The following is a 19,897-nucleotide window of genomic DNA, read 5'->3' as shown; positions in this document are numbered from 1 at the left end:
CACTTGTGTACCCTTGGTTCTCTACATGAATTATAGCATTCAGAATGAGTGATCTTTCTAACATCTACTTTTGAGAATAGTTTTTATGAAAATTAATTGTCTTTAATCTCCCCAAGGACTCTCTATTCCATACCTTTCACCTTTTTTTTAAGTCACTTTGACTCTTAGATACCATAATTGGAAATTGCTTCCAAAATCTACAGTGTAAATAAATACATGACTTACACAGTTTATTTGCTTTCAGGTTTGTTTTGGAACAGTACAATGCACTCTCCTGGCTAACCTGTGACCCTGCAATCCAGGACAGACGCTCATGTCTCCCAATTCATTTTGTGGTGCTGAATCAGTTATATAACTTTATCATGAATATGCTGTGATCTTCACTTGATGGAACTGTGCAAGAAAAGAACAAGGAAAAAAGAATTTCACTGCAAGATTAAGTTACAGTTATCTTCTCAGTGAAAGTAATTTGTGATGGGTCTAATTCTTATTACTTCAACAAATATTGTTTTGACTTGGGGGGAGGGGCTATAACCCTGCTATTTTTCATTGACTATACTGAACACTTTAGGATGACGACTGATCATACAAAACGTATTATAACATTTTCGTAGCAAAATTAACCTTCTTTTTTCCAGTCACAGTATTTGTGAAAAGTAATGAGCCATAGTACCCAGTCATGTTAAATGAATATTAAAAGCATGGAGAGGAAACATGAGGAACAATGAATTTCAACATATGGCTTCAGAACATCAAGATGTTCTTGTATTGGATTATAGTATCTAGTATTCAAAAATGCCTGCATCTCTTATTTATTGTAAGTTTTTAAATGTATAAATTGTCTTATATTTCTTAACCTCTTTTATAAAAATTTTCCTAGAAGGTTTATACTGCCTTCTTGCTTTAAAGCAATTGGTCTAAAATATATGTAATCGTCTTAATTAAAAAGTTGCAGTAGGGTTGCTTTTAGAGTATTATTTTTTTGTAAGGGGGTGGGTGGGACAGTAAATTTGTATTGTCTCGATGTACAGTTTAATGGGGATAGAGGGGGAATAATGTCCATGCCATTGTGTGTGGAGGATTTACAGCTAAGCTGTAGTTGCAGAGTACATGTACAGTAATGAAGTTCACTGTGTTTATAAATTGAAAAGGTACCAGGTCTTACAGCATTTTATATATCACACCTTTACAGACTAACATGATGGCAATATACAAGTGATATTGTTAGTTGGTTTAACTTAGAATAAAATGAGAATTCTTCAGTTATATTTTGTACTATGGTTTAGGGCTATGACTAATATTTCAGGCCATTTCCAGTGAAAGAAACTTAGTTTTACAAGAAAAACATTTGCTACTGAATGCTTAAACTAATTTTGGTGTTTAATGTTACATGCTTAAATTTTTTTCAGTTTTAACAGTGGCACATCTAGGCATGGGAATATTATTAATTATGAAAATTATCTTCAGGATCTGCTATAAGGTTGAAATTTAGCCCAGCTCTAGGCATTTTACAAATTATTTTAAGAGCAGTCACTCTTGATTGTTTGACTTTTTTTTAAATTAAAGATTGGGAATGTGTGTGAGAGTATGCATATGTATGGGTGTGTGTGTGCAATCAAACTGTGGTGTAAATAGATTCTCAGTGAATTCTGGTATTCAGACTATTCCACTAGTTAAAGAACCATTTTCTAAACGTAACCTGTTTATCCTTTTGCCTTTTTTATTTATTTAATTTTCTTGGTTTGGAGATGGCAGTCCCAAACACCAGAGTCTGTACTTTTCTATAACACAGCTCAGATTAAGGCAGGGCATATGCCAAGGAGGTTCTCACCTCCCTAAAGAAGGGACTTGAATTTTAGGGACTTTAATTCACCCCTTCCTTCAATCCAGCTTTCCCCTTCTTGTTTGCACATGCCAAGATAACTGCTTTCATGCAGGCTTTACCCCCTTGAAAAATCCTTTCTACAGTGCTGCTCACAAGAGAGTCCAAGTTAGCCTCTCGCCTGTGTTGCTGACTTGAATTCACAGTCACCAATTCTACCTACCTTTCTTGGAAGCAGTCTAGCAAAATTCTGATTTTGTACATTCACTAATTCTCTATAAGGACAAAATCAATTGTATTTACAAAACTGTAATTTGGTATGTTTTGTTTTGTTTACTGAACCTTGTTTTGTAAATACTATACGCTTAGCTTAAATATCACTTTCTTATAAACAATATAACTTCTTCAAATTGTGTATATTGAAACATTAGCAAGTCTTGTTTTTTCTATAAAGAAAACACAATTGGTGACAAAAGTTTTCAATCATTTTTTCAAAATTATAATGCAATCCCAATGGTCAGCATATTTTGAAATTAAAATTTAAAGATCACATCTCTGCATTCATTTTTAATTATGCTAACACACTACAGATGTTCTGTACTTACTTTAAAAAAACTTGTCTGAGGTTTGAGGGAAAAGATGCTTATTTGGAATTTCTATAAAAAGTACCATTTTTATATACTTAGCTCAATAGTGACTTAAATAAAAGCGGTATTCTCAGTTGTTTAAAATCACTAGCCTATAGTAACCACACCTCAGTTTGAAAATAGATTTTTAAAATATTATTCCCTAACAGTTTCTTTTATATGGAGCCATAAGGAAGGAACCTAGTATACAATTCCTTTTTATCTGGGAATCAGGGAGTAGTTCCCAAATACACAGGATTTACTGATAAGATTTTTTTTTCTTCCCTTCATATATAAATTCACACTCAAATAGAAAAATTATTAAATAGCCATTAGGGAAGGTCAGGAGACTTATTTCAGAAAAAAAAAACTAAGCCTTTTATGCAGGATGATGGATCTGACTTACTAATGTACTGTCACAGACAAGTATGAATAGTTTTGTTTTAAGTAGGTGAGCAAAATAATATACTTTATACCAGTTGATCACCAACACCTTGACTTCTTTGCTACAGTGCTAATGTCTGGTTTTTTTTTTTGTTGTTGTTCTTTTTTTTTTTTTGTGCAGTTATCCATTACAAAGCAGGGTGGAAGTTCAGTATTTTGGCATTTTAAAAGATTAGTTATATAATGTCTGCTTCCAGCCAGTGAGAAACATCTAGCCATACCTTTCTTATGCAAGCCATTCAGTTATCAGGACTGTGAATTAACACTGTATGAATAAATTCTGTACACCTTATTGTTTGGCCAGAGGGCCACCAAGTGTACTTATATGTAATCCTTAAATTTTAAAGTAGCTGTAATTTTTAAATCTTTCTAAACTTTTCTTAAACCACTAAAATTAAGCTCTTACTTAGTCAACTATCCTCACCTGTATTCGTACTCAATTGTCAGTATGGCACAGATTACTGTATTAAAATATTCTCCTTTCGTCTTCATATTTACCTTCTGAGGTAATTTTTTAACTTAATGTGTTACTACAAAGATTTGCAGATCTTTAATCAAGCACTATGTTAATACTGTAATATCAAAATACTATGTTGCATTATTTAAAATGTTCAAATTGAATACATTAAAAGGAAGTTTTTAAATGCTGTTGCATCATATAATTTGCTACTCATCCACTATGGCATCGCATATCAGTCTATTAATACATTTAATGTTGCATGAGTGCTCTTTTGGTCTGGGTTTCCTCTTGAGATTTTAGTTTGTCTAAATTAAGGAAGAATGTTTTGACATACATTTTATTTTTGCCTCCCCTATCCCCCCAAAATCAGCTGGAAATCTTAACCTTTCAGTTTTTCTTGGTGTTTTGATGGGCCCAGAACTGTGGTTTAAAATTTTATATATGTGTTTTCTTTTTTGTGGAGTATTAATTGAAAAACTGGATTTGGGACCTAAAATACTCCTCAGGTTAATGTGTTCATGAAGTTTTAAAATAGCTTTAATTTTCAAAGTAAACTGGATTTGTGGACCTTAAAGTTACTGAGTTTAAACTACAAATTGTAATGTCATCACTGGACATGTCAGCATCAGCTCTCAAAATAGCTTGGTCACTTTATGAAGGGGCGTTTTAAAGTTGTTGTTTAGCAGTGACATTTAATATGGTCCAATCGCTTTTTTTTTTTAACGTGACAAAAAAACAGAATAAGGAACAAACACTATTGCTGCCGAATGCCATAACACTGAGCTGTACAAATTGTGATTGAGGAAATGAAAAGGTTTATACTTTTTAAAAAAAAAAACAAAAAAACGAAACTTCAAATGGAATAAATTATTCATGAAGCCTTCATTGTGCTGTCTCATTCTGTTGAAAATATTTCCATCTTAAGATTGTGTAAAGATTAGTCGCAGTATTATTTTTCTGTCATTTATAAATGGAAAGCGCCCCCTAAAAACTGGTGGATGGACTTTTAACTTCTCTGTCTGAAGTATTTTATTTTAAAAAAAGATTTTATATATAAGCATATATGGTGTATAATGTATAGGGAAATTGCATATGTACATACATACTAATTTCTTTTAGGCTGATCAGTTTGATCAGTTTTCTAGTATAAACAAGGTACCAGCACATATTTAAAGCTTAGCTCTATCCTGTTTTTTTGATCGCATAAATGTTTTTGAAACGTAGGTCTTCAGATATGAACAGTGCATCAGAAATAACTACCCATTTTGTATAAGCAGCCACTTAAAATATTTTTGTCTAAGCTTAAGGACAAACCCCCAAATTGTGGTCATTCTGAAATAATTTCTGCCAGCAAAATTTTTAAAAATAATCCTTTAAAAGAAGGTGTATGTTGTTGAAACTTTGTCTTAAATTATTTTGTCTCATAGTTTATAGTATCTCTGATTTTTTCTATTTTTTTACTGTAGTCTTACGTATGACTAAAAATAGGCAAAATCAAGCTTTTTTTTAGTATTCACTTCTTGCACAACTGCATATCACCTTTCTTTACTATTTGTAGTTTTCAGTATTGAAAACCAATCTCTGAAAAACTATTGAGTGGCTTACTGAAGGATATGATATTTTTTTTCTTCAGTAGCTTAAATCAAATGCTCATTTGTACAATGCGTAAGGTATTGATATTCATTAAGAATTCAAGCTGTTTAGTTATAGATAGACATGTTCCCTACTTTAAGTAAATACACTTTTTACATTGTGACCCACTGTGCTACATCTTGGTCACATCCAAGACTTGAAAGCTCAAAATGCTAGTTAATTCCGTCCTTGAGAATCTTTTGCAAAATTTCCTGCCAGAGTTCTCTGTGTGAATTAAGAACTACAGATTGAGAGATAAAGCTATGTGAAATATGATGAACATTTTGAAATTGCATATGGAAACTATCTTGCCCTCTTGATATCAGTAGTGCATTATTTATGTACATAAATTTATTTGTTAAATAACTTGATGAGATGACTTGAAATAATACCAGTTATTACTCAAGATATAAATACATTTACCACATTTCTAGAATCAAAATTACAACATCTGACACATTTTCTTTTTGTTTAATGATTTTACCATGAAAATATGCCTGAGACAGAATTGTTACAATCAAAATTGTTAAAAAAATATTTGGAGCATATGGTGGTCACTGTAGATTTTTAAGAAATCCAGAGGCAGAATATCCACTTCTGGATAACGTTAGAAATGCAGTTTGAACTATATTCAAACCATTTGGGGTAAATAACCTTTGAAATCTTATAGTTTCTAGGGAAGCATGGATATTTAGTGGGAACCATTATCTTTTTTTTTTTTTTTTTTAAGATTTTTTATTTTTCCTTTTTCGCCCCAAAGCCCCCCGGTACATAGTTGTATATTTTGTTTAGTTGTGGGTGCTTCTAGTTGTGGCATGTGGGACGCAGCCTCAGCATGGCCTGATGAGCGGTGCCATGTCCGTGCCCAGGATCCGAACTGGTGAGACCCTGGGCCACCAAAGCGGAGCACGCGAACTTAACCACCCGGCCACGGGGCAAGCCCCAACCATTATCTCTTAAGCGTGTTAAATGAAATGTCCAGGCTTTGCTTAACAAGTTATTAAGGGTATATTGCTCTATTAACAACTAGTTCAGATAAGTTGATTCCCCCTGCTCCCAAAAACATGTAATTAACAGTATAGAAGTCCAAAGGGCACCCTGAGTTATCTGAAGGGTTCACATAAGCAAAAACAAAAGAGAAAGGAAGAGAATCCGTGTTTTTGGTTTATGGTAAAAGATAAATTTAAATGTCTTGAATTTATTCCTGAGTCATCTATTCTGTTATTGTCTACCTTTATATATCTTCATGTGTATACTCTAGGAGAGTTATCAATCCGGGCCTGAAAGCTAAAGAACCCTCATTCTTAGAGTCCTAAAGCTATAGCCATAAATTGTTTGAGACTGATAGAAACTGATATTGTTTGAGCTGATTCTTTTTTTTTAAATAACAGTTTTATCTTATTTATTTTTGAGGAAGATTAGCCCTGAGCTAACATCCACTGCCAGTCCTCCTCTTTTTGCTGAGGAAGACTGGCCCTGAGCTAACATCCATGCCCATCTTCCTCTACTTTATATATGGGATGCCAACCACAGCATGGCTTGATAAGCGGTGTGTAGGTCTGGGCCAGGGATCCAAACCAGAGAACCCTGGACCACTGAAGCGGAGTACATAAACTTAACTGCTACAACACCAGGCTGGCCCCTGAGGTGATTTTTGTTTTGTATTTTCTTCTAGAGCAAGCCAGCAGAACTGTTAGGTAAGACCTTTTGTGAGGTTAAAAAGGTTGATGTTTTAAAGACACTTATTTTTACCACTGCCTACTACAGAGAAAAAATCTTACTGAGTGATAGATTTAAATAGTCCCTGGGCGGCCCGGTGGCACAGCAGTTAAGTGCGCACGTTCCACTTCGGCAGCCCGGGGTTCGCCGGTTCAGATCCTGGATGCGGACATGGCACCGCTTGGCAAAAGCCATGCTGTGGTAGGCATACCACGTAAAAAGTAGAGGAAGATGCATGGGTGTTAGCTCAGGGCCAGTCTTCCTCAGCAAAAAGAGGAGGATTGGCAGTAGTTAGCTCAGGGCTAATCTTCCTCAAAAAAACCACACACACACACATATATATATAAATAGTCCTCAAACTATGTAGGGTCTTATAGACTTGCATTCAGAATGCCTGAGTGTAAGTCTTGGTTCTCTTTTTTTTTCCTTGAGTAATTCTGTATTTTTGACTAAAACCAACAACCTTCCTCCACAAAAACCACCTGGTCCTTAATAGTGTTCCTTGTCACTGTGAATGGCACTACCATCCATTCAAGTTGTGCAAACCATAAACTTTCTTCCTTGTAACAATCATCAAGAACGATCAGTCTTGTGTATTGACCATCAAATATGTTCATTTCTATTGGCCTGATCTTAGTATAGATTAGCATTATCTAGTGCCATATAAGGTATTAGATAAAACAACCTTAACCTGGCTGGACCACTGCAATATACTCTTAACTCAGTCTCTCTACTTTCAGTGTGTGCTTTATGTGGTAGCTTAAAACCCTTTCTGGCTGCTTCTTGCTCTAAATATAAATAGCACAAGTCTTACAGGATCTGTTCCCTGCCTACTTCTTCACAAGCCTCAGAATGCACCTTTCTTGTGTTCTCCTCCTAGCCTCTTAGGCATTTGAGTTCTTTGAAAGTCCCATGGTGGTTATTCTTGCCTTAAGACCTCCCCTTAATTTCCACATACACTCTTGCCTCAGATCAGGTCCACTTGTTAGATACTCTTATTGTAATATTCTATATGGAGCCTTTATAGTGTGTCTCATAGTTAACAGTTGTCTGATTATTTGTCTCCCCTACCAAATGACTCCATGTGGGCTGAAATTTGGTCTACTTTACTTAGTGTTGTATTTCCAGAATTCAACACAACACCTAGCATGTAGTAAGGCACTGAAATATTTTTTGAATAGACTTCTTGTGATAAACACCTGCAACTCCAGAACTTAGCTGAAGTGTGAGTTTTGCAAATAATTTCAATGAAGTTATAAAATTCTAGTTAGGACTGGCTTTCACATTAGTAGAGACAGTTTAGGATCACTGGATTAGGATTCTTGTGCTCCTTGCTTTGCCACCTAGCTTGTGACTTCAGGCAAAATACTGAACCTCTTGAAGTCTCAATCTTCTCCTTTGTACATGAACTCAATAGTAACCATACCTTCCTAACTAGCTTTGTGAACCTCAAAGAAAACTGCAGAAAACACTTTGAAATTTGTAAAATACAAATGCAAGGTCTGATTCATAAAATATCTATGTTCTCTGGAACAGTCAAGTCCAGAATGAACCAAGTCATGCAAGAGAAAAAAAGATGCTTAAAGGCAACAATAAGGACGTTTGAAATATGTTTCTAGCAAGAGCGAGGATAAGACACAAAGAATAAAGTATTTAGTACTTAAACTTTATTTCCCTTTTGCCCCAATGTACCCCAAAGAAAAAGAAATCAGCTTGGAGGGTGATATTCAAGCTCTGAAATGTAAAGTGATATACATATGATGGAATTAAAATCTGAGATAGTCTTTAAAGGAGCTAGTTGCTCGAGTCGCCAGATTCATATGAATTACATGCTGGGTGCTGAAGAACTTGCAGATAGGATCTCAGAAACTGGAAAACTGAAACCTCCCAGCAGAGTAGGAATGTATAACTTTCCCAGTTTTTACAGTTTTAAAAAGTTATGTCCTAGAAACTACTAACAAATTTACTTGACTTTATGAAGCCAGCATGGTTTCACTAAAGCACTATTTGTTCAATAAACTAATTGATTATCTGCTGTACCAACCTTTGACCTTAAGCCCTCAGTCTACTGAGAAACATACCTGTATAAACATAATTGCTTCGATGAGCCCTCTAAAGTGATATCAATAACAATGCAATGTGTAATGTATTTTACAAGAGAGAGCGCTGAAATCAGTCTCATTACATTTTATTTTGCAGCATTGGTCAACATCATGGAAATGCACATTCAGCAGGTTATTTAGTAAGATTTCATGTATTCTTATGCTTGAGTCATTAATTCAACAAACCAATATTAAGGACCATACTGTGCCAAGGGCAAAGAAATAAAATATGGTTCCTGCCCTCAAAGTACTTAAGTCCTGGTGGGAGAGACAGACGAGTTGTAACAATTATAGTGTAATAGGTAAAATGTTATGATGGAAGGAAGCAAAAGGTGGCTTGGGAGCACTGAGGGGCATACTTTAAAGAAGAGAGAGGTGGTTTGTCAGGGAAAGATTTCTTTCTTTTTTTTTCTTTTTGAGGAAGATTAGCCCTGAGCTAACATCTGCTGCCAATCCTCCTCTTTTTGCTGAGGAAGACCGGCCCTGAGCTAACATCTGTGCCCATCTTCCTCTACTTTATATGTGCAACACCTACCTCAGCATGGTGTGCCAAGCGGTGCCATGTCCGCACCTGGGATCTTAACTGGAGAACCCCGGGCTGCCAAAGTGGAACATGCACACTTAACCACTGCGCCACTGGGCTGGCCCCAGGGAAAGATTTCTTAGCAAGGGAACACTGGAGGTGACACTTCAAGGCTACAAAGGAGTCACGATCTAAAGAAAGAGAATAAAAGGCATTCCAGACAGAAGGAACAGTGTGGAAGAAGGCCCTGAAAAACGTGAAGAATTTGGGAAACGAGCAAACTGACTAAAATGGAGGCACCATGGTGGAATATGGCAGGAGTCCAGGCTAGAGAAAAGTCAAACCATGATTGAATGCCACCTTAAGGAAAATGAACTTTATCCCAAAGCAGGGAAGTGTTTTAGTAGTTGGGATGATTCATAATTGGTTGAAAAATCGTAACCAAAAATCTTGATTGGGTGGAGCTGTGTCAATCAGGAGGGATGTCTCCAATGCTATACTATAGAACCTTGGCTGCACCCAATTGTATTCAACATTTTATCCATAAAATTAATGAAGAGATGATCTGCTTAGCCAAAGCAGATAGCCAGTGTAAAAGAAGAGTCCAAACGATCTTGACAGGCTGAAACAAATGAATGAAATCTTACAAGATAAAATAGGTACACTATTGAGGATAATTAACAAAAACAGTTCCATATTGAGAAAGCTAGAACTAGATGTCTCCTGAGACCTTTGACTTTTGAAATTTTGTGACTCTATTTCCAAAGAACATTTGTCCTCCTTTAAATAGCTGGGTCTTCTATTTTCTTGAAGATCACTTTCTCGGCAATAATCTACATAAAAGCACCCAGTATACTTGAAACATAGTAGATATTGTTTTATTCTTATCTTTTTGTTTCTCCTTTTTTTTTCTTCCCCTAATCTGATTGAAACATAAGTAGCCAGTCATAGGAGAATGTATACTTCATCCAAGAAGGAGTCTTCTCTTTTGACATAAAGTACAGGAACTATACAGCATGTTTCATCAAACCCAAGACACTAGTAATTGTAAGACATCATTTTATGTACCACTAAGAAATAAAAAATGCTGCCAAGTATAATTTAACACACCATTAATTGTAAGACATCCCAATTTTAGAGATGTTAAAATGTAAAAAAAACGTCATCATAGAATTGATGAAATAGGGGCCAGCCCTGTGGCCAAATGGTTAAGTTCGTGCACTCCACTTTGGTGGCCCGGGGTTTCGCCGGTTTTGATCCTGGGCGTGGACCTAGCACCACTCATCAAGCCATGCTGAGGCGGTGTCCCACATGCCACAACTAGAAGGACCCACAACTAAAATATACAACTATGAACTGGGGGGCTTTGGGAAGAAGAAGGAAAAATAAAAAATAAAATCTTTAAATAAAAGTTGATGAAATATATCTTTTTGCGAGTAGAAATGGTAATGAGCCTCAGTACTACATTAATTTAAAAAAGGTATTATTTCCACAAATATTTTCTAATTACAAAAGGGTACACTATAATTAGATAATATACTCTTTTGATAATCAACGGTTTTGTGATTTGTAGGGAACTAAATGTTAGGGCTAATTTGTAGCATTATTTCCCATTCTAGAAGTTCCTGAATCTGTCTAATTAAACATCTGAGCAGCAAAGTCTTTAAACATTGATTTTAGGATAGTTAGGGAGTTGGCCTCAGAGGAAGCAGATCTAAAACTCAAAAGCTCAGGAGCAGATCTTTTTTCAGTAGGGTGTCTGAGGTCTATTATAATGATTGTCAAAATGATTTCCCTGGCAAACATTACAATGTAGATTCAAAAGACTTGTTGACTAGGTGGATATGAGGGGGAGAGTATGGAGTCTAGAATGACTTCCAGGCTTCTGGGAACTCTGGATGCTGGTAATACTCACTGAGATAAGAATTGGAAGACAAGGAGAAGAGGACTTGGAGGAAGATGTGTCAGCACTCATCACCATTAGACTCAGGCTGGATGGGATATACTGTTCTCTGTAGATCAAGATGGATCTGCAATCATTTCTCCAATAATGATTACAGGATCATAAGCAATTAGAGTTGGAAGAGATCTTAAAAATCACTTAGTTCACATCCACCTCCTCTCATTATCCGCCAAAGCAGTGTTTGAATTCCCTTCATGCTCGTCCTGTGAAATAACTATCCAGGGAGAATAAACTGCTTAACTTCTCTCAGTCTCAATTTCCAAAATTGTAAAAGGGACAATAATATTACCTACCTCAGAGAATTAAATCAGATAATAGATATAAAGCAGTAGTGCCTAGCAAGTGTTCAACAAATAAGTCCTTAATCAATATCAGCTTAAAAAAGACAACGTTGTACAGTTTGTAACCCATTAATAAATTGTTAAATCAATTTTAGTGTGTAGCCACCAAGGAATTTAAAGAGGTGAAATAGAATACATAACATGTATCTGAGTATTATTTCATAGAACATTTGTTTCCACTTAACTGTGGGTATATATGCATATGGGTATTCTGGGTCACAATGTGACATGTATTACTGTGGGTCAGGTGGAAAAAAGTTTGAGAAGCACTGCCACACACATTAGTTCTTTTCTTCCTTTGCTGATTTTTCATATTGAATGCAGACATTATTTTCAAAGAGATTATCCCTCTGTCAAAGCCTTGGAAGCTACAAAGTTTGAAGTACTGTATCTCTGTAAAATTTTTGTTTCCAGCTACTAAGACAATATCCGGTAAATAGAAACTGCAAAATACACATTGATTGAACCAAGAAATAAAATGAAAATATATAAAGATTAGAGATTCTTAATGTTTCCTGGGTGATCAGACTTCAGTTGTTGAAAGTTCTGGACCCTCTTTGCAGAAGTGCCAAGCACTCACAATTCTGCCCATTCCAGAGAATTCCTGAAACTCCATTGCTCTCTATCTATGGCCTTTAAGTTAAGAACTCTAAAGTGAAGATATTTAACTTCCGACTGTGAGGTCGAGAGCGGAAGAAGGCTCGCGATTAGATTACTTTTTAAGATCTCCTACAAATCCTAGGATTCTAGAGCTTTGGTGCTGGGAGAGCACAGGCAAAGATGGAAAGAAAACAGTACAGTCTGGTTCCATTAGTGCTCTTGAAGTCAAAGAATAGTGGGGACTTAACATTTCTTTTACATACATTGTCATTTGAATCCCACGATAATCCTGTGATGACGGAACTGCAGCTCGGAGGGATTTAATGATTTATCTAAAAGGACACAGCAGGCACGCTCTGGAAAAGGCTCTGGAAGCAATTCTTATTCCACACCTTGGGAACTGAAGTTGGGCAGACGAAACAGCCCGGGGAGGAAGGGGTGGAACCGCGCATGCGCACCGTTGCATCAGCGCGGGCGTCTTCTGAGTTTCCTTTCCCAGGCACCCTTCCTCTCAGTGCACTACGGTGGCCGACGGGAGTCAGACGCTGGGGATGAATGAAGGTGCTGGGTGCAGGTTGAAACAGTCTTCTCCGCTTTCCCCTCCCTTCAGTCCGGGTTCTGCCTTTGTGCGGTGTCCTCTTCCAGCCCCCGTCGCACCGTCGACCCGATTGGTCCCGGCGTCTGGGTTCTTGGTGCCTGGGTCGACTCAGGGCACAGCTAGGATTGGGGAATCCGGGTTATCGCCTAGGCCCAACTTCAGACCGCGCTCTTGATTTCTGCCGCGTCCCGCCTCTAGGGCGCGGAAGCCGGGTGGGGTCCCGGGAGGCTGGAGGGCAGCTCTTAAGGTATGAAGCTTCCGCTTCTCAGGCCTCAGCGCGTTGCCCGGTCCCTGTCGCCAACCTGCCCGACTTTGCTCAGCCGCAGGGACTGGTTGGTTCTCGTTACGCCCGGGGTGAGACCTATGAGCACAGGAGTCTTGGCGCCTCTGCTTCATCAGCCCGCCCCTCTGTTAAAAGGCCAGCTTCTCTTGCTTACTAGCAAAGCAACATTTCTGCCCACCATTCTGCTGGTCTGTGGGTCTTTGAGGGGATAGCTTTGGCTCCCTGCTCTCTGTTTTTTATTTTCTTTTTTGCCTCTGATTACTCCTGAAGACAGAAGTGCCCAAGTGGGACTCATCTTTCTCCCGTAGCTAATTGCGCCTCCACAGCTGTTTTTTGCCCTGTAACACAGGGGACATAGGATAGTGATAGGGCCTCTCGAGCGTTGAATCCAGCATTGATGCTGCTAGTGAGGCAATTTACCCATGCTTCCATGGACTCCTGGAGGGTGGGAAAGAGAAACCTAACAGTTCTTGCCGTATGTTGGGTAGGCATGTGAAACTAACGAGGTGCGGAAGAGGAGCCTTCTTAACTGTGCCGTTCCTTTACCTTTATTTACATTGTGCACTCATGACTGGCATAGAGGAGAAAGCCTTGGCCTGGGATTTAGTAGATGAGGGTTCAGCCTTGGATTTTGCCACTAACTAGTAATATTACTATAGGCCTGTTACTTAGTCTCTCTGGGCTTCATATTCCTTCTTTGCAAAATAAGAGTATTAGAACAAAAGACCCCTAAGGCTGGAAGAAACATTAATATATTCTATTTTCTTTCTCATTTTCCAGATGGCAGTAGAAACATAGAGAGCCTTTTATTGTGCCAGGAACATAGCCAACATAGGGGCCTTTTAAAGATCGACATGTTTCAGGGTTTTTAAAAAGAAGGCTGTTCATACATGTGGAGGTTATTCCTCTGCTTTTATTTGTTTTTTTACCACTAGGATCAACAGTCATAATGACCGAGTGTACAAGCCTTCAGTTTGTCAGCCCTTTTGCTTTTGAGGCAATGCAGAAGGTGGATGTTGTTCGTTTGGCATCTTTAAGTGATCCAGAATTAAGACTTCTCTTGCCCTGCTTGGTGCGGATGGCACTTTGTGCTCCTGCTGATCAGAGCCAAAGCTGGGCCCAGGATAAAAAACTCATCCTTCGCCTTCTCTCTGGAGTGGAAGCTGTCAACTCCATTGTTGCGTTGTTGTCTGTGGACTTTCATGCTTTAGAACAGGATGCCAGCAAAGAACAGCAGCTTAGGTAATGTTATGTTATATAATATGTGCATTGGGGTTTACTTGGATTTGCCAAAGAAGAGGGAACCAAATTTTTTTTGGAGCTTTTAGGGCTTTTTATTAGATGCACTCCTCCAGAAAAGAGAAGATTGAGAATATAAACTTTGGAGAGCATTTTACTTAGTTCTCTTCTGTTTATGGTTAAAATTCTAGGATCTTTGAGTTCCATGTTATAACACGTTGTGTAGAAAAGTTTGGCTATATACACTGTTGTATTCGGGCTAAACTGATTAGACCAATTACTCTCAGTGGAAAGTGGGAAAGGTAAGTTCCCCTAGAGGAGAGGAATTTATTGGAATCACTTGAGAGGCTTTTTAAGCTGACATTGATTCCCCGAAATTCTGGGCAGATGTTTTGTCTTTCCCTGCCCATTGTGGGTCCGGTAGTGAGCCACTGTCAGTGCAGGTGGGTGTTAACTATCAGTTGTGATGGAGTCTTTACATAGGCTGTGAATCCCTGAAATACATAGGCAAACTAAACAGTATTTTAGAAGGAATATATTCATGAAATGGATGAAAATAATTCATACATTCTTTTGTAGATTATTTCAATAAAAGATCATTTTCATGCTATTATTCCTGTGTTGGTCTTCTCATAATTGTTGCTTTACACGTCTGTACTTTATTAGGCATAAACTCGGAGGAGGCAGTGGAGAGAGCATCCTGGTATCACAGCTGCAGCATGGACTGACGTTAGAATTTGAACACAGTGATTCGCCTCGTCGATTGCGTCTTGTGCTCAGTGAACTGTTGGCAATTATGAACAAGGTGCATTTATTTTAATCACAGCTCAAAATCTGCATGATCTGATGTCTACACATAGAAGGTGGAAACAGGCAGGAAGGCAGGCAGGCTGCATCCTCTTCTACACGTATTTCTATTTGTTGTAGAAATGTTTTCCTTTCAAAGGCTTGGAAAGACACTAAGTGCTTGCCTTAAAGGCTTTCTTTCTTAATAACTATTTTCTTTCATTTGTGCCTATTCTGCATTCTTTATCATAGGGATTTTTTTTCTGTATGGAGTCCATTCAGTGACTTGTACAAATTACCAAACTTGACAGTACTTTTATAGGATATAAATTTCCCTGTAAAATGTTGTGAAGTATAACTGAAAAATGTATGTGATTCCTTTAGACACTGAATGAGGATTAATTATCTCATAGATAACACTGAGGAGGAAATATCAGAGCTGAACTGGACGGAGGGTCATCCGCTAGCCTCGCTCACTAGGTGACTGAATTCCTCCTCAGACTAATGAAGGCTATTCAGCTTCTCATCTCAGCAAAATGATAGATTACTTGGGGTCTTGGACCTTTGGGTAATTATTTTAAGTTTGTGAATTTCAGGGGTCTACCATACAAAGAACTAAATTGCATCTTCATATTAAGATGGATTATAAGAGATTAGGCCCAGAGTTTCAGAGGCAAAAGTTATTTTGTTAGAATTTCAAGGTCAGTTAAATTATAATAAAGTTTAGTTTTATAAATTGTGGACAAAACAACTAAATTCTCTTTCCAAAGAAAATGCTGATAAGAGGGAGTTTCAGTTTTAGATAGTTTTTAAGATATGTTACAAATCTTTAAAAAAATTTCTTTCTGTTACGAGCATTTATTTCCATCTGCTCTTTTCTACTATACTGATGGTCTTTCCTTTCAACCAATATTTTTCCTACATCTTTTTCTCAATACTTCACTTGATAGCTCTAATAAAAGAAGTGACCTTTCTCCTCTGGGAGGTTTCCAGTTTTTCAGTTCAGCACTCTTCAGCATGTGCGAAGTGTGGTGATAAAACTACTATAGGAAATTTTTTAAAAAGTTAGTAGGTACTTTTGTTGACATAAATTTTTATTCTTTGTTTTTCCCACAGTTCATTTGGAATTGAACATGAATTTATGCTTGTTGTACTGCTTTAAGTTTACAGTTTTTTGGCTTTTTTTGAGCTACAACTTATGTAGATAGCATTCCCAGTTCATTTCTTTGGCTTGTCTTATTTTTAATTCCACGTGTCTCTATTTATATAGAAATAAATTATTGAGACCCATACTGCCATGTCTGAATAATAATTAATGTCACCACTAATTGTGGTCACATTGGTTCAGATTCATCAAATATTGCATCTTATGCTGCCGTATATTAATGACATATTAAGAGACATGGACGGTAAGCATAACAGATAATTACAAAAATAGTAAGGGATTTGATTCATTACCTGAAATTAATAGAGTTCATCATTTCTTTCTTCTTTTTAAGGTCTCTGAGTCCAGTGGCGAGTTTTTTTTCAAGCCATCTGAGTTATTTGAGAGTCCAGTCTATTTGGAGGAAGCTGCAGATGTACTTTGTATCTTACAAGCAGGTACTATCCTGAGTGTAAGATACATTTCAGATATCGTTTCTTATTAATTGATACCGGGAATGTCGTGTTATTTTAAGGATCACCTAATAAAAATGTACCTTAAAAGATTAAGTTAAAAATGACTAATAGTAGGACAGTGATTAAGTAAATTATATTATTTCCATGGTATGGCATATTATGCAGCCATTAAATGGTGTATTTGAGGAAAATGTTCACAGTATGTTAAATATAAATATAAAATGCAAAGGGCAAAATGGTAAATAGAATATAATCCCAGTTTTGTTAAAAGTTAAAACAATATCCATGGGGGGAATAAAATAAAATATTTTGTCAAAGGATGTGTAATGTATAATACAATGAACTATCACTCCTTGGTAGTAACATTGCCTTTGTTTTCTTATAGAGCTCCCTTCCCTGCTTCCTATAGTTGATGTAGCTGAAGCCTTGCTACATGTTAGAAATGGTGCCTGGTTCTTGTGTCTTTTGGTGGCCAATGTTCCTGATAGTTTTAATGAAGGTAAATTTTTAAAAAAATGGGATATTGAAGAGATTTGCTTGGGCATGTACAAGATCTATTTTTTGAGCTAAGAAGAAACATTTATGGGGTTTTATTTGAGAGTTTATCTTTTGAAAGTTTGTTAGTGAGTATTCATTGTAGAAATACTCAGTTTAGACATTCAACATTGTTTTGAGATTACAAATTTAAGTACAGTGAATATGTAGCAAGAAAATTTTTTTTGCTGTTAGTCACCAGTGCCATAATAGGACAGTAAAAAATACTGAAGAACTAGAAGATATAATCCCTACGTTCAGGGAGCAGGGAGGAGAAGACACGTGTCTGTGAGATAAGCAGAGAGCATTGTGAGTTATAGGTAAGCAGAAAGACCAGCAAATCCATTGTTTTTTAGCCCTATTGCTGTCAGTTTGCGGAAAAGTATAGGGTAGAAATTGAGAAAAATCAACAAATTTTCACCTCTATTTCAAACTACTAGTGATTGAAGATTATTGTTTGGGTCTGAGTGATATAAAAATAAAAACATTTATTGAGCAAGGTAATTTGCAAATTGGGAGACAAGGAGGAAAAAGCATTGGATCTGGGCGTCGTGATTTCTGGCTTTATCACTTACTCTTTGTGTATCTCCGTCAAGATACTTAACTTCTCATCTGTAAAATGGAGGTATTGATAATATTTCCTGGGGCTGGCCTTGTGGCTGAGTGGTTAAAGTTCTGTGCACTCCGCCTTGGTGGCCCAGAGTTCGCAGGTTTGGACCACTCATCAGCCATGCTGTGGAGGCATCCCTCATACAAAGTGGAGGAAGATTGGCACAGATGTTAGTTCAGGGCAGATCTTCCTCACACACACACAAACAGATACTTCTTTTATGTTTCTAAGAGATTTATTGAATATCACATGACATGTAAAAGCCCTTTGTAAACTGTGTCCTTGCTGATTTTCTTTCTATTTATTCCACCAATTACAGACAGAGGAGTGTTGATGCCTCTGAATATAATTGTGGATTTGTCCATTTCTCCTTTTCAGTTTTTCAGTTTTTGCTTCATGTATTTTGAAGCTGTTTTTGGGTCCATGTACATTTAGGATTGTTATATCTTTTTGATGAATTGAGCCTTTTTCTTTTTCATTATGAAATGTCCTTTTTTATCCCTAATAATATTCCTTCTTTTGAAGTCTGCTTTATCTGATATTAATACAGCCCTATCAGCTTTTCTTACAATCAGTGTTTGCATGGTATATATACTTTTCCATCTTTTTCATCTATTTCTGTCTTTATATTTAAGGGATTTTTTTTTGTAAAGATTTTATTTTTCCTTTTTCTCCCAAAGCCCCCCAGTACCTAGTTGTGTGTTTTTAATTGTGGGTCCTTCTAGTTGTGGCATGTGAAATGCTGCCTCATCATGGCTCTATGAGCGGTGCCATGTTTGCACCCAGGATTCAAACCAGCGAAACCCTCGGCTGCCAAAGCAGAGCATTCGAACCTAACCACTTGGCCACAGGGCTGGCCCCTCCACTACTGTCTTATTAGCTATACTTCTTTGCTTTATTTTTTTCTTTGCTTTTATTTATCTACTTTTGGTTGTGGGGTTTATAGTATATCTCTTTAACTTATTGCAGTCGACTTTCAAATGATTTTATACCTCTCCACATATAATGTAATATACTTCTATTTCCCCCTCCTGTCCTATGTGCCATTGTTATAGATTTTATTTCTATGTGTGTAATATACCTTAGAGTACATTGTTACTACTTTTGCTTTAAACAGTTAATTATATTTTAAAGACTTTAAAAACATGAGGGAAAAGTCTATTTCTTTATCCACATTTACCATTTTTGATGCTCTTCATTGCTTTTTGTAGCTCCACATTTCCTTTTGGAATAATTTCCCTTTAGCTTGCAGAGCTTCCTTTAACATGTCTCATAGTTCAGGTTTGCTGGCAACAAATTTTCTCAGCTTTTTTTAGAAAAGTTTTGTTTTTTCCTGATAAAAACCTTATTTTGCCTTCATTTTTTTAAAGATTTTATTTTTTCCTTTTTCTCCCCAAAGCCCCCCGGTACATAGTTGTGTATTCTTCGTTGTGGGTCCTTCTAGTTGTGGCATGTGGGATGCTGCCTCAGCATGGTTTGATGAGCAGTGCCATGTCCGCGCCCAGGATTCGAACTAACGAAACACTGGGCCGCATGCAGCGGAGTGTGCGAACCTAACCACTCGGCCACGGGGCCAGCCCCTTGCCTTCAGTTTTGAAAGATATTTTATTTGATATAAATTTTAGGCTGACGTTTTCTTTTGGCTCTTTAAAGATGTTATTCTGTTGTCTGTGGTAATGTTTGACCTCTGTTCCTCTGTACATGTTTCTTTTTTTCTCTGGCTACTTTGATTTATTTCTTTCTTCTGGCTACTTTTAAGATTTTCTCTCATAACTGGTTTTCAGAAGTTTGATTATGATGTGATTTTTCTTTGTGTGTATCCTGCTTGGAGTTTATTGAACTTCTGGGTTTATAGTTTTCATCAAATTTGGAAAAATTTCTTCAAATCTACTTTTGTTTTCAATTCCCTTTTTCTTTCTCAGACTCTAATTCTAAGTATGTTTGACTACTTGATATTGTCCCACCGGTCACTGTTCATTTTTTGGCTCTTTTCAC

The 19,897-nt window shown here is 37.0% G+C and overlaps 2 protein-coding genes across 4 annotated transcripts in view; both read left to right on the top strand.

The window, feature by feature from the left end:
- Positions 1-4,237, top strand: part of MED13 (mediator complex subunit 13) — a 100,247-nt gene extending 96,010 nt beyond the window's left edge. The window contains exon 30 of the mRNA XM_046677772.1: positions 245-4,237. Coding sequence (XP_046533728.1) covers positions 245-377 — 133 coding nt within the window. The 3' untranslated portion in view covers positions 378-4,237. The remainder of the gene's footprint in view (positions 1-244) is intronic.
- Positions 4,238-12,729: 8,492 nt separating this feature from the next.
- INTS2 (integrator complex subunit 2) overlaps positions 12,730-19,897 on the top strand; it is a 47,981-nt gene continuing 40,813 nt past the window's right edge. The window contains exons 1-5 of one of the 3 annotated variants that reach the window (XM_046676668.1): positions 12,730-12,806; positions 14,049-14,355; positions 15,019-15,157; positions 16,638-16,740; positions 17,144-17,257. In XM_046676668.1, coding sequence (XP_046532624.1) covers positions 12,788-12,806; positions 14,049-14,355; positions 15,019-15,157; positions 16,638-16,740; positions 17,144-17,257 — 682 coding nt within the window. In that variant the 5' untranslated portion in view covers positions 12,730-12,787. Of the gene's footprint in view, positions 12,807-13,893; positions 14,356-15,018; positions 15,158-16,637; positions 16,741-17,143; positions 17,258-19,897 lie in introns of all 3 variants that reach the window. The other 2 variants (XM_046676669.1, XM_046676670.1) reach the window with 2 other exon arrangements.

Source organism: Equus quagga, chromosome 11, assembly GCF_021613505.1.
Source record: "Equus quagga isolate Etosha38 chromosome 11, UCLA_HA_Equagga_1.0, whole genome shotgun sequence".
NCBI classification, from domain to species: domain Eukaryota; kingdom Metazoa; phylum Chordata; class Mammalia; order Perissodactyla; family Equidae; genus Equus; species Equus quagga.
Note: the sequence above shows the minus strand (reverse complement) of the source record. Positions and strands in the feature narration are given on the sequence as shown.